Below are 15261 nucleotides of genomic sequence, written 5' to 3' on the forward strand. Positions count from 1 at the left end.
CTTGTTCCTTTCTAAGTGCTTGCAAACCCACTGCTTTGTGATCTTTTCTAGGATTTTCCCAAGTACTGATGTCAAGCTGATTTGTCCATATTTTGTTCCAATCTTTCAAAAAAGGGGAAACATGCTCTTCTCCAATCAGCCACTCTTCTGGTGCTTCTCCTGTACTCAGGAGTCCTCAAAGATTACAGTTTATATATTTATTTTATTTATTCGTCATATTTATAGGGCTGCCCATCTCACAATCAAGTGACTCGGTGGCATACAACAAGGTTAAAAACAATATATACAAATTAATATTAATGTTATTAATATTAAAAACTTAAAACTTAGTTTTAAAAAGGCACAAAACTAAAACAGAATAAACAAGAGATTAGGCATAGAGGAGGTGTTAGTTACACTGGAGCCATCTCAATATTTTTCCAGTTCCCTGGGGTCCCCAAGCCTGATGACACAACCCGGTCTTTAGGGACTTCCAGAAAGTTAAAAGGGATGAAGCCAGCCTCACTTTGTGCGGAAGGAAGTTCCATAAAGTGGGGGGTCATGGAAGAAAAGGCCCACCGTGTAGGACCTGCCAAATGAAGTTCCCTAGCTGATAGGACCTGCAGCATGCCCTGTCTGCAGGATCTGGTGGTATGGGTAGATGTAATCAGGGAAAGATGGTCCCTCAAATAATGGTTCTGAGATCGCTTCCTGTAGTTCCTTAGCACTCTGGGATGTAATCCATCTGGCCCCAGTGACTTGAATTCATTCGAAGCAACTAGGGTTTCTCTCACCACTTATTTGCCTGTTTGACTGTCACTTCTCTTCTGCTCCCCCCCCCCCCATGGCACACCTTCTGATGGTTGGATCACTTTTTTCTTTTGTGAAACTACAGATGCAAAATAGGAATTAAGCAGTTCAGACTTCTCCCTGTTGTCTGTTGCCATCTTCACCAGCCAGTGCACTGACTGTTTTCTTAATCTTTCTCTTGTTCTACACGAACTCAAGAAATGTTTTTTGTTATTTTTGGTTTCCTTGCAAGCCTCCACTCATTGTGAGCCTGAATCTTCCTAATCCCATTTTTACAGATTTGGGCTATTTCCTGATATTCTGCTTTTATTATATGACCCTCTTTTCATTTTTTAAACTTGTCCTTTTTGTTTCTCAGTTTATCAGAGAGCTCTTTACACAACTTACCAACAGCATTAGCTGTCTCCCATTTTTCTTTCTCTCTGGTATTGTTTGAATTTGGTCCCTAATTTATCTGATTTTTCAGAATTTCCCAGCTCTCCTGAACTATTTTCCCTTTAGCATTTCCACCCATGGAATCCTTCCTACATTTTTTCTTAGTTTATTGAAGTCAGCTCTCTTGAAATCTAGAACACTAATCGGACTACCTTCAGTTCTCCCTGCCTGCAATATGGTGAATTCTAGAATGACATGAACACTCTGTCCCAAGGTTACTGTGATTTCCACTTGCTCAACTATTTCTTCCTGGAGGGAGTGTGCAACTTCAACAGAACAACTATCTAACCCCTGAACTCAAAAGCCACTTTCCCAGAGGTTCTCCATCTTGCCAGAATTTCAGCCTACTAGTCTTCATCTAGCCTAGTACTGTACTTAGATATCATTCCTTATCATCAGTTTTTTTTAAAACAAACATCAGCATTTGAAGTATTTTCCTCTACAGGCTTTGAAGTAATTTTATGAGAAAGATACTTTATATGTGCATAGCTGCTGTAGGACAAGGAAACTGGGTATAGTGGAGATCAATTTGGGAAGGCAAATTAATAGGAACATAATTCTATAATTTACCAGATGATTAAAGCTTTTGCTATAAGTTTATATCACTATTGTTACAATATTGCACAGAAGCATCAAGGGATGTAAATCATATTTGGGGATAATTGTGATTCTGAATGAATTGAAGGATGCAATATATAAAACCAGAATAAAGGCAGAGTCTTTCTGTGGTGCTGATGTACCATCGTTTTGAATATCAAAACATTCTATGTAATTAAGATAATACTTAAATAGTGGTGCAAGTCTGGCAGCTTATTTAGTGAAAGCATGCACTTTCTTTTACTCTATTAGTATACTCTGTTTACAGTCTTTGAAAGTTATCTCTTAAATTGTGTAAAATTCAACATTGTATTTCAAAGGGAAGAAAAGCTATGTTCAACTACCTGTTATGACACAATTCAAGTTTTTCTGGTGCATAGTAAAGCCTTCTCTAATTCAATCTTTATCTTTTGTTTTTGCTGCCTTGCAGGGTTGGTACAGTAGGCCTCACTAGACTTAGCTGCAACTAAGAATTTCTCCTACATCAACAAAGTTAATGGTGATGCTCTTGTGGATTGGAGAATAAAAGTGCACACTAAGTATTTAAGAAGCGGAAAAAACACATTTTACCTTCTCAGAGTTGTACTGCATCCACTGCTATCAAGACAGCAAACCAAAGGACAGATTTTGACCCACAGTGTTTGTAAAACTAAACTGATTTATCTTACTAAGGCTTGGGGTTTGTGACCTGGACATCAACATTTGGAAGTTACTTGATTTACAAAAATGAGGGCGGCTTTGCAACCAGCAGACATTGCCATTGTGGCACTCTATTTTGTGCTTGTTCTGTGCATAGGCTTTTTTGCCATGTGGAAATACAATCGAAGCACTGTAAGTGGGTACTTCCTGGCAGGGCGATCTATGACATGGGTTGCAATTGGTGCTTCCTTGTTTGTAAGCAACATCGGGAGTGAACACTTCATTGGGCTTGCAGGATCTGGAGCAGCAAGTGGATTTGCCGTGGGGGCATGGGAATTCAATGCCTTAATGCTTTTGCAACTCTTGGGATGGATCTTTGTTCCGGTCTACATTCAATCTGGAATATACACCATGCCTGGGTACTTATCCAAACGCTTTGGAGGGCACAGAATTCAAGTATATTTTGCTGTGTTGTCTCTGATTCTCTATATCTTCACCAAACTCTCAGTAGATTTGTATTCAGGAGCATTGTTCATTCAAGAGTCATTGGGCTGGAATATTTATTTGTCAGTTATACTTTTGATTGGAATGACTGCATTGCTGACAGTGACTGGAGGTCTTGTGGCAGTTATCTACACAGACACAGTTCAAGCTTTGCTTATGATTATTGGTGCCTTCACACTTATGATCATAAGTATTACAGAAGTTGGTGGATTTGAAGAGCTTAAACGAAGGTACAGGTTGGCAAAACCAAATATTACATCAATTTTATTGACACATAATCTTTCCAATACTAATTATTGTCATGTTGACCCAAAACCTGATGCACTGAGAATGTTACGTGAACCAACTGATGAAGATATTCCTTGGCCTGGTTTCATTTTGGGACAGACCCCAGCTTCTGTATGGTACTGGTGTGCAGACCAAGTAATTGTCCAGAGAGTGTTAGCAGCAAAAAATATTGCTCATGCCAAAGGATCCACTCTGATGGCAGGTTTTTTAAAACTTTTGCCTATGTTCCTTATAGTTGTTCCGGGTATGATATCACGAATATTGTTTGTAGATGATATTGCATGCATCAGTCCGGAACATTGTATGAAAGTTTGTGGAAGCAGAGCTGGATGCTCTAACATTGCCTATCCGCGTTTGGTAATGAACCTTGTTCCTGTTGGTCTGCGGGGCCTTATGATGGCTGTAATGATTGCTGCACTAATGAGTGATTTGGATTCTATATTTAACAGTGCCAGTACCATCTTTACACTTGATGTGTATAAGCTCCTCATAAGGAAGAATGCTTCATCCAGAGAATTGATGATTGTTGGAAGAGTTTTTGTTGCCTTCATGGTTGCAATAAGCATTGCTTGGGTCCCAATAATAGTGGAAATGCAAGGAGGCCAAATGTATCTATATATACAAGAGGTAGCAGACTACTTGACTCCTCCAGTGGCTGCTATATTTCTCTTAGGTGTATTTTGGAAGCGTTGTAATGAACAAGGGGCCTTCTTTGGCGGAATGGTTGGGTTTGCTTTAGGAGCTGTACGACTGATTCTGGCATTTATCTATCGTGTCCCTGAATGTAACCAGCCAGACACTAGACCGTTCTTCATCAGAAGCATCCATTACATGTATGTTGCTACTGCACTGTTTTGGATCACTGGAATTGTGGCTATAGTAGTAAGCTTTCTGACCCCACCACCTTCAAAAGAACAAGTTCGTGCAACAACATTCTGGTCTATAAAAAACAGAACTGTGAAAGAAAACACATCAACAGCCAGTTCATACAAAGCACAAGAGAAGAACATGTTAAAGTACAGTGAAACTCTTAATCCTGTATCTTCAAATGGGAAATCTGAAGAAAATGTTAAAAATGACCAGCCTGAAAATGTCAATCTTCTAATTACTTGCAGAGATGACAGCAATCCAGTGATTTCTTTTAGTAACTCTGAAGTTGAGACACCAGTTGATTGTTACTCTAATGGGCAGGCAGCTCTTATGGGTAACAAGAAGAGTGAGGAGGAGACTGGAAGTAGTGACAAACACTGGAAATTCATAGATTGGTTCTGTGGCTTTAAAAGCAAAAATGTGAACAATAGAGTCATCCAAGATAAGGGGGAAGAAGAGACTATTTGTCTACAAATGCTGGAAGAGACTCCAAAAGTTAAATTATTACTAAATTGTGGATTATTTTGTGTATGTTCTCTTGGAATATTCATGTTTGTTTATTTTTCTTTGTGAACAGTTTTTTAAGAGTGTGGTCAGAGATTCAGAAGAAAGACAATGGTCCTTGGAGAAATATTTATATATAATTACATGTGTTATGTGTCTCATATCTCAGGCTTCCTTTACGTTATTGTTGTCAATCAATTTGAAAATCATTAGAAATCTTATAGTCTAGCATTTTTATTTTAATGTAGAATGGGGGATTTTGTGCAGTACTAAAAGTTGGATTTCAGTATACCAAAGTAAGAAATTAGTGTATTAAAATAAAATAATCACAATCATTTGTAAAAAGGTCGAGCAAAAGTGAAAATAGTGTTAATGTTGGTACTAACACTTTAAATATTGGTAAATTACACATTATATACAGTTATGAGTCACCTTAATAATTTCTGATAATTTTTCTTTTTCCCAGTACATTGTTTTTGACTATGTTCCCAACAAATATCTAGTATTAAACTGAATTACCCATCTCTTGGTAATTCATATCGTCTAAAATTATTATGCGCTGCTGAATATAGCATCTTCCTCCCTTCGCCAAATGAAGCAAATACTTATCAATAATAGCAGTGAGTTAAAGAACTTTTACAAATAGATTAAGAAGTTCAAATTAAGCAGAAAGAATGGTCCAGTTCAGATCTCCCTAGCTGATACCCTGCATATTGATTTAAGTCTCTATTGCAAATTATGCTGTTTAATGTTGATGGGAGTTATACTTCAAGTTACTTGGAGACAAAATGATAGTCTAAATGGTGGGAAGACCAAAAAAAATCTCACTTGTATTTTCAACTAAAAATACCCCTTGGGTATGTTTGAATGTTTTCTTAAACTTGAATTTTACTCATTAAAACTGTAAGATTGCAGTAATTCCCCCAACACCTCTTGCAGAACAACAACCAAAAAAACCCTCTAGCATCTCCTCTGTGAAACCATCCTCTGTGAAATCTTTCATAATATAATGATAGATTGGAAATTCTTCAGTGATGGATATGGAAGTAACAAATACCATAAGCATATGTCTAGTAACAATTTCAGTATATGGTTCTGTACTGGAAATAAATACTGCTGACCATTTTTGTTTTTTTAATTAGGTTTACTTTTGTTGGGTAGGTTGAAATAAACAAAAAAGAGCATCACCATTTTATACTTCCTGGCATGTTGTAAATGTTCATGCTGAGCTCACGGGTGTCCTATTGATATGATAATAAATGCTGTATAAGTAAGACTGTAGTAATCAAAAGAGCAGATTCAGAATGGGAGGACCTGTGTGTATGTATCTGTAATATCTAGTTGTAGAGATGGATTTTCAACAAGCAATTTCAGTACAAAAGCAGACTTATTAACCCTCTTTTTCCAGGGTTGGACGTCAATGATACCCTCCCCCCCAATCTTTCCAGCAACTTAAATGAGGACTTATGTTCTCTCTCCTCTCAGCCACCATCAGTGTTCTTGCTAGTGTTCCAACCCCTCCCCATCAATCTTTTCAGCACTTTCCCTGCCTCCCATCAGTCTCCTTGGCTTTTTACCTGGTCCCAATGCGTGGACCAAACCAGCCCTGTTTGTTTATGTGTGTAGACTAAAACAATGGAAGCACACATGTTTCAGTTTGGGCTCAGATAACCAACAGCCAGCTGTTCGGTACATGGAAGAATCTCCTGTTCTGGTGGCTGCAGTTGGTATAGCAAAGGCAGGAAAATGATCTTCACCTGCTTCCAATCTAATAACCACTTTCAAATGGCAGTGTGGGGAGGAATAAATGCACCTCTCTAATAGAGTGCTGGCATTCACAGGATGACTGAGATGGCAGGGCCTATGGAACCAGGAGCTGGCAGTTACAAATCAGTTTATAACTTTTGGCAAGAACTCTTTATCATTCTATAGTATGATTTATAACTGGCTAGAGGGAATTTGTCCTTTGTTTAGAAACTGAGCTCAGGATTCCAGTTTTGCAACAAAATGCATTCTTGTAATTCAGGGTGGTAAAGTTGTGGCTCACCAGATGCTTTGCACTTTTCTTCCCAAGGTCCCTGGCCTTTGGCCATGATGTCTGCAGCTGATGTAAATTCAAATATTCCAATATTTGGAGAACCATAGGTTTTTTGCTCTTGGTTTAATCAAGACTGTAGGACTGAAGGCTAGTACATTTTTTTCTTTATTTCTTTTTAATATCTGTACCTTAGAACAGATTGAGATTGCAGTGACTGTTTTAACAGCATTGTTCAGTCATTAAGTCATGTCCGACTCTTCGTGACCCCATGAACCGTATCGCGCCAGGCCTTCCTGTCCTTCACTGCTTCCCTGAGTTTGCTCAGTTTCATGCTCATTGCTTCAAGTGATGCTATCTAACCATCTCATCCTCTGCCGTCCCCCTTCTCCTTTTGCCTTCAATCTTTCCCAGCATCAGGGTCTTTTCCAAAGAGTCCTCTCTTCGCATTAGGTGACCAAAGTGTCTGAGCTTGAGCTTCATTATCCTTCCAATGAGCAGTCAGGGTTGATTTCCTTTAAGATTGACTGGTTTGACCTCCTAGCAGTCCAGGGGACTCTTAAGAGTCTTCTCCAGCACCACAGTTCAAAGGCATCAATTCTTCGGCGCTCAGCCTTCTTTATGGTCCAGCTCTCATAGCCATACATTACTACTGGAAAAACCATAGCTTTGATTATGCGGATCTTTGTCAGCAAGGTGATGTCTCTGCTTTTTAATATGCTGTCTAGGTTTGCCATAGCTTTCCTCCCAAGGAGCAAGCGTCTTTTAATTTCATGGCTGCAGTCTCCATCTGCAGTGATCTTGGAGCCCAAATAAATGAAGTCTGTTACTGCTTCCATTTCTACCCCTTCTATTTGCCAGGAATTGATGGGTCCAGATGCCATGATCTTAGTTTTTTTAATGTTGAGTTTCAAGCCAGCTTTTGCACTCTCCTCTTTCACTCTCATCAAGAAGCTCTTTAGTTCTTCTTCACTTTATGTCATTAGGGTGGTATCGTCTGCATATCTGAGGTTGTTGATGTTTCTCCCTGCAATCTTAATTCCAGCTTGTGATTCTTCCAGCCTAAATAAGGGTGACAGTATACAGCCTTGTCGTACTCCTTTCCCTATTTTGAACCAATCGGTTGTTCCATGACTGGTTCCAACTGTTGCTTCTTGGCCCGCATACAGATTTCTCAGGAGACAGGTAAGGTGGTCTGGTACCCCCATCTCTTTAAGAATTTGCCACAGTTTGTTGTGATCCACACAGTCGAAGGCTTTTGCATAGTCAGTGAAGCAGAAGTAGATGTTTTTCTGGAACACTCGTGCTTTCTCCGTGATCGAGCGAGTGTTGGCAATTTGATCTCTAGTTCCTCTGCCTCTTTGAAACCTAGCTTGTACATCCAGTAGTTCTCGGTTCACATACTGCTGAAGCCTAGCTTGTAGGATTTTGAGCATAACCTTCCTAGCATGTGAAATGAGCGCAATTGTGCAATAGTTTGAGCATTCTTTGGCATTGCCCTTCTTTGGAATTGGAACGTAAACTGACATTTTCCAATCCCGTGGCCACTGTTGCGTTTTCCAAACTTGCTGGCATATTGAGTGCAGCACTTTAACAGCATCATCTTTTACTATTTTAAATAACTCAGCTGGAATACTGTCATCTCCACTAGCTTTGTTATTAGTAATGCTTCCTAAGGCCCACTTGACTTCACTCTCTAGGATGTCCGGCTCAAGGTCAGTGACCATACCAGCATGGACATCAGGGACATTAAGATCTTTCTAGTAGAGTTCTTCTGTGTATTCTTGCCACCTCTTCTTAATCTCTTCTGCTTCTGTTAGGTCCCTGCCTTTTTTGTCCTTTATCATGCCCATCTTTGCACTAAACGTTCCTTTCATATCTCCAATTTTCTTGAAGAGATCTCTAGTCTTCCCCATTCTATTGTTTTCCTCAATTTCTTTGCATTGTTCATTTAAGAAGGCCTTTTTATCTCTCCTTGGTATTATCTGGAAATCTGCATTCAGTTGTTTATATCTTTCCCTTTCACCCTTGTTTTTCGCATTCCTTCTTTCCAAAGCTATTTGTAAGACAGCCATTTTGCTCTCTTGTATTTCTTTTTCTTTGGGATGGTTTTAGTTGCTGCCTCCTGTACATTGTTACGGACCTCCGTCCATAGTTCTTCAGGCACTCTGTCTACCAAATCTAATCCCCTAAATCTATTCATCACCTTCACTGTCTACTCACAAGGAATATGATCTAAGTCATACCTGAGTGGTCTAGTTGTTTTCCCTACATTCTTTAATTTAAGCCTAAATTTTGCAGTAAGAAGCTCATGATCTGAGCCACAGTCAGCTCCTGGTCTTGTTTTTGTTGTCTGTATAGAGCTTCTCCATCTTTGGCTGCAAAGTATATAATCAATCTGGTTTTGGTATTGACCATCTGGTGATGTCCATGCGTAGAGTCATCTCTTGTGTTGCTAGAAAAGAGGGTTTGCTATGACCAGCTTGTTCTCTTGACAGAACTCTATTAGCCTTTGCCCTGCTTCATTTTGTACTCCAAGGCCAAACTTGCCTGTTATTCCGATTATCCCTTGACTTTCTACTTTAGCATTCCAATCCCCTATTATGAAAAGGACATCTTTTTTTGGAGCTAGTTCTAGAAGGTGTTGTAGGTCTTCATAGAACTGGTCAACTTCAGCTTCTTTGGCATCAGTGGTTGGGGCATAGACTTGGATTACTGTGATGTTGAATGGTTTGCCTTGGATTTGCACTGAGATCATTCTGTCGTTTTTGAAGTTGTACCCATTACTGCCTTTCCCACTCTCTTATTGACTGTGAGTGCTACTCCATTTCTTCTAAGGGTTTCTTGCCCACAGTAGTAGATATAATGGTCAGCTGAATTAAATTCACCCATTCCCGTCCATTTTAATTCACTGATTCCCAAGGTGTCGATGTTCAGTCTTGTCATTTCATGTTTGACCACATCCAACTTGCCTTGGTTCATAGATCTTACATTCCAGGTTTCTGTACAATATTGTTCTTTACAGCATTGGACCTTCTTTTCACTTCCAGATAAATCCACAGCTGAACGTCCTTTCGGCTTTGGCCCAGCCACTTCACTGTTTCTGGAGCTACTTGGAATTGCCCTCCGCTCTTCCCCAGTAGCATATTGGACACCTTGCGACCTGAGGGGCTTATCTTCCAGTGTCATATCTTTTAGCCTTTTGACATTGTCCATGGGGTTTTCTTGGCAAGGATACTGGAGTGGGTTGCCATTTTCTTCTCCAGTGGACCACATTTTGTCAGAACTCTCTGTCATGACCTGTCTGTCTTGGGTGGCCCTGCACGGAATAGCTCATGGCTTCACTGAGTTACGCAAGCCTCTTCGCCACAACAAGGCAGTGATCCACGAAGGGGTGTAACAGCATACAATATTATAAAATAACCAAAAATTGTCTTGACTGATTGGCAATAGCATACTGCTATTTTGCTGTAGAATTTTCCCCCACGGTCAGTGAAAAAATGTCATTAAGTAACATTTATTACTGAATGATGGAATTAATATGAAAAAACTAGAGACATGATAGTAAATTGTAGTTTCAATCTTGATTAAGTGATGTAATTTCAAAAGCAGTGTATTTTGTAAATACTGTAGCAAGATTGTTTTTGTTGGCTTCTACCGTGAATTGAGCTTCTTTGTGTACTGGGCCAAAAGCCTTTTCAAGGAATGTGCAATATTCTATTGAAGCTTAAAAAAAGTGCTTTAGAGCAGGCAATGGGACATTTTGGTGCCTCACTAACTCAAATGCATATTTTCTGGGGATTGTATAGCTGCTTTGCGAGCCCAGAAGAAAGCACAGCTTCTTTAAGGAAGTGTTGACACGCTGGCTCCAAAGCTCCTTTTTGGCTTCAGATCTGAAGTAGTGCACATCCTTACCTTCCATGGCTAGAGACAGTAGATGATGTCAGTTATGAAAAGTGGATCACTGCTGAGTAAGATAGCATTGCTCTTTCTAGCACTTTCAGAAGTAGTTGTATTGAATGAGTTGCTAGCATTGACGTTCAGATTGGCTAGCTCAGGGATCTGTTTGGCTGTCTCCCTCCACTTCTCCCAAGATACCTTGTATAGCCTTACAGCCACATTAAAATAGCGGTGTCTAATACTCTCACTGTCTCAATCTCAAATAACTTAGTATGTGTGCAGTATTAGTATATATGGCAGAGTTATTTCTGAATCTATTTGAAATTGACTCATGTGGTACAGCCATGTTTCAAGTGACGAAAGTGGTTCATAAAATGTTAAAATGTTGGACCAATTAACCAATAAGGGAAATTTTTGCCAAATGTTTTAAATGTACCAATTAATCATGTTTGGACCTTCCAATAATGTTCCTTTTCTTGCTATATGTAGTTTAGACTATTACCTCTTCCATAAGTTGCAATGCTGTTCATAAGTTTACTTTTTTTGTTATGGATTTTTGTGCTTTCATTACCCAAAATGGGGACCCTGAATATTGCTCCTTGGCCTTTTGGCTAAGATCAAGTGTAGTATCACTTCCAGTGCATCAGCAAATGAGTATAGAGTACATCATTCCATCTCTGAGGGAACAATAGTTTCTGTTGCCACAGCACTTTGGAATTAAGAGTGAACAAACAAGCTATTGGAATATGCACTGAATGCTGCTGTGCTTGTTTATTGAAACTCTAAACCTGAGCTGGGTAACCATTTTGCAAACATTTTTAAAAATTTCTTATATGGGACAGATGGAGGCTACAGTCATCAAATGGATGAAGCCAATTTTTCCATTTCTAAAAACATTTGGGGGGTTATTTACAGTGCGCTAATCCTTTCTAAAGGTGTAACCCATACTTTTTTTCCCCCTCCCACTAGAAAAATCAGTGCTACTCCTTGATGATTTGCTGAACTTCTACAGTGATAGCTGAACAGGATTTTGGGGCCATACGTGGGCCATAGGTTGCCCACCTTCAATGAAACTGTTAAAATGGGAGATTAGGCCATAGTTTAATACTTTGCTTTGTTAATTAGGGTTGATTGGAGCAGATTGCAGTCCTTCAAGTTTCTACTTAACATAGAAGTATGGTTTTCTCTGAAGTATCCACTTCTTGTTTGTGAGGGTTTGCAAATAAGTGTGACATTTTGGAACACTTTCATTGGTTACCATTATCTAAGATGATTGTCTACACTGGGCTGCATAATTGGCTAGACCATGACAACCCCGTTTTTGCTGTTGTTTTTAGTAGAGGATGATATAACTGTAACTTCTAATTCAATCCTTCTATAAGTGTAAGCATCACATTTTAACTGAGCTTCCTGTATTCCTTTACTTTTACTACTGAACATTCATTTTATATCTTGTAATTCTGTTGTTTCCTTCAAATTAAGAAAGTAAATGTGTAATAGCTTGTTATAGTGCCTTTTAGTAGCAAAATATAACCTTGTTAGGTTGCCACATCTCATCTGTGATGAAAACATTTTTTGCTGACTTCACATTTTTATCTGTGCCATAAAGGAGCACTTATATTTTTCTAAGCACAAGTGTATCTCTAGTCTTGAAGACTAATTAAACAGTTAATCATAGCCTATGTTCATTGTTAATGGCTGTTCAGTGATTATTTTTACATTAACAGAAGGCATAATATATAGAACACTTAATCTCTTAAAAAATTATGTCCTGTGTATCTCTAGATCACTGTATGTTGTGCTATATAGCCCTTTTGTACATAACTATATGTACAATACTAAGGGAAATTATCCCAAAATAAAATATTTAAGCACATAAGTCTCATTACAGTTTAACTACAACTATTAATAGTGGGCTATATTAGTATCTTTGCTAAATGGAAATGTGTAGCATTTTACTTTAATAAAGATGAACTTTCCTAAGCTTCTAATACCACTGCAAAATCAGTTCTGATAAATGTCACTGAGTAGGATTCCAACTTGGATGATCCTATGGACTGTGTGCTAGAATTTCTTGTTGTACGTTCCATGAGTAAGTGTCTCTTGGTCTTGTGATTAGCATTGTAGACTCTCTAGCTAATAATGATCCTTCTATTTTACACTTCAGAGTACGATTTCTGGTGGTACCCAAACAAAAATGCAAAGACACCATTTCCCATAGATTGGATTTACTTCTTAACACCTAAGCATTTGTCCAGTGTCTGTGATAGTTTAGATTTGCCTTCCTCAGTCACAAATTTGCTGCCTAATGCTGGAATTCTGGGAACTGTTGTCCAGCACATCTGGAGAACTCTAGTTTGGTCTATATGCAGGAATATACAAACATTTCCCCAATGGACCCAGGCAATTTCATGGGAATTTTTTTTTTCCTGAATCTTTGTGATGAAATATTGCCTTGTATATTATCATAGCAGTTGATCAAGAATACCTTTTTAGATATATAATGGCTTTTAATTTGTATATTTAAATAGAAGCTTTATCTAAAGAGAGATGTACTAGGGCTTTATTTTTGTACTATATTCAGGGAAAACATAGCTTCTATTCTAGAAAATGTTTTATTCTCTTTGTTGCCAAAGTCCCCCATCTACCCCCTTTCGCTTCTTTGCTATACAGATACAATGAAAGATTGTATGCTGGCCGTTTCTCTTTTCCTTCTACCATTTTAGTCTGGTACTTTGGTGTGCCTGTGCCTCAGAAATCATTTTGTAATGTACAGTATTTTCCTAAATGGAAAAAAGAAAGTTGTGGACTGTGGGCTGTCAAGTACTGATAAGGATACTTGTCAGAAAACAATGATTAAGTTTCACACCTTTATTTAAAATTTTTAACCTAAGGTAAATTATTATGTATTGTGGGATATGTCTATGAGAGAGACTCTCCCCCCAAACAAACTACATACTGAATTAATAAATCTAGTTTTTTAAGGAAAACTTTAAATTATGTATTTGAAATTAAGATCTTAATTGTTCAGTATACTGTGTATTCTGTGCCCTTAATGTTTGAAAATAAAGCTAGTGTTATTACATGTGATGTTATGAATTAAAGGTGAGTAAAATACTTAAAGGCTTTTTCAAGAGAAATTGTGTATAATTCAGTGGTTTTAAATGTATTTTTTGTTAGCTTTAGAATAAAGAGTAGTTCAAATGTAAGTACATACAATTAAGATTCCTTATTTCACTGTGAGTTTTTTAACCTCTTGATTACAAAATAGTACATTCACTCACACACACAAACACTCCGCATAACCATTACTGGGAATGTTTGCTTTTTAAAAAATGCTTCATTTTTGTTCTGATTCTGTCTAAAATGTTCCATAATGACCCTACAGTTTTGTAAGATTCATCAGCTTTACTGGGCAAAGTCAGGTACTGCGCAATGATGGCAATGACATATGACAATATAAATGTCTGTGAACACACGTTTTTAAATGAGGTGGATATAAAAATAGTTGCTGTGCAAAAAAACTAGTAGTCGTCTTCAAGAAGAAAGCAAATTCTTTTCTAATAATTAGGTAAATACCTTTTTCTTCATCCTTTAAGTTTTAAGTACAGTGTCAGTGTGATGCTAATTTTTCTTTCCCTTTGGGTATATATATAGGTATACTTTTTAAAAAAGACGTTTGATATCTTTTGTTTTTGTTGCTGTTGTACTTTCTGCAATGTATGTAAATTAGGAGTCAATAGTTTTTTAAAAGAACTGTTAAAAGATTTTGCAGACCAAAAAAAAGTTACATGCAACATGTCAGGTCTTTAAACTTTAGGGAAAAATGGATCAAATAAGCATAAATATATATAAACTTACTTCCAGAGGTCTTCAGTAAAACATTCTTAAATGTCCATGATCTGACTATAAAGGACATTTTATTCAACTAAATAAAAATTATTATAGTAGGAATATAGATCTAGAAATGTTAAGGAAATGAATATTTCTTGATTGTACATTGCTACTATCCTTATCACAGTTTGTCATAGAATGAATGGCTTGAGTATAGAATATTGCCAATATGACATTGAAGAAAACTGTTTTGAAAAACTCAGTTCTCATTGCTAGCTGTATGTATATTGCTTGTTGTATATTGTATCTGTATTTTTTGCCTCCTGAATTAGTCTTCAACATGAAACTCTTATTAGAGTATTTGTATAATTAAAACTGATTTCTTGCAGTTTACATTCTTTTTGAATATGGAATTTTGTCCTGTCCAAGTTATTGTATGGAAATGTTTAAAACTTCTGTACAAAGATTAAATAAAAAGTACAAAAATACAAGTATTTCTGAAATTATCTTGGAAGTTTATGAAGTAAAATCAGTATGTGAATATTCTTAAGAGTCTGTGCTGTGTCTGGAATTTTATTCAGTTTTGTTAAGAGGTTAAAATGTGAACAATTTGTCATGTTCTGATGTTAGTGGAAGGACATGTATTATTTCAGACTTGTGTACCTTTTATTCAGTTTGAATCAAAGACCATTTTGTAATGCACCAAATTTGGTCTGAACTGAAACTTGTGATTGGTGCACATAACTTACTTCATTCAAATCTATACTTATAAGATCTGGTTGCCTTAAAAGAGAACATCTAAAAAAAATTGCTGTAGAATTTCTAGACCATGTGAGAAATACAATTGAGACAAATCCAAATATGGA

At 37.5% G+C, this 15261-nt stretch overlaps 2 protein-coding genes across 3 annotated transcripts in view; both read left to right on the forward strand.

Annotated features, from left to right (window-relative positions):
• The window catches only part of MRPS6 (mitochondrial ribosomal protein S6), a 43187-nt gene that overhangs the window by 10044 nt on the left and 17882 nt on the right, over positions 1 to 15261 (forward strand). The gene's annotated exons all lie outside the window — the stretch shown is intronic.
• Positions 354 to 14886, forward strand: SLC5A3 (solute carrier family 5 member 3). Its single transcript, XM_025163624.2, has one exon. The coding sequence runs from the start codon at positions 2548 to 2550 to the stop codon at positions 4693 to 4695; it is 2148 nt and encodes a 715-aa protein (XP_025019392.1). The 5' UTR covers positions 354 to 2547; the 3' UTR covers positions 4696 to 14886.

The sequence above is a fragment of the Python bivittatus genome, unplaced genomic scaffold (assembly GCF_059951505.1).
Source record: "Python bivittatus isolate LINGU-HERP-01145 unplaced genomic scaffold, Pbiv_v1 ctg000350_np1212, whole genome shotgun sequence".
NCBI lineage: Eukaryota > Metazoa > Chordata > Lepidosauria > Squamata > Pythonidae > Python > Python bivittatus.

What these genes read in the sequence shown, in the direction of transcription:
- SLC5A3 (XM_025163624.2), top strand. Translation starts at nt 2,548, where the DNA reads ATGAGGGCGGCTTTGCAACCAGCAGACATTGCCATTGTGGCACTCTAT.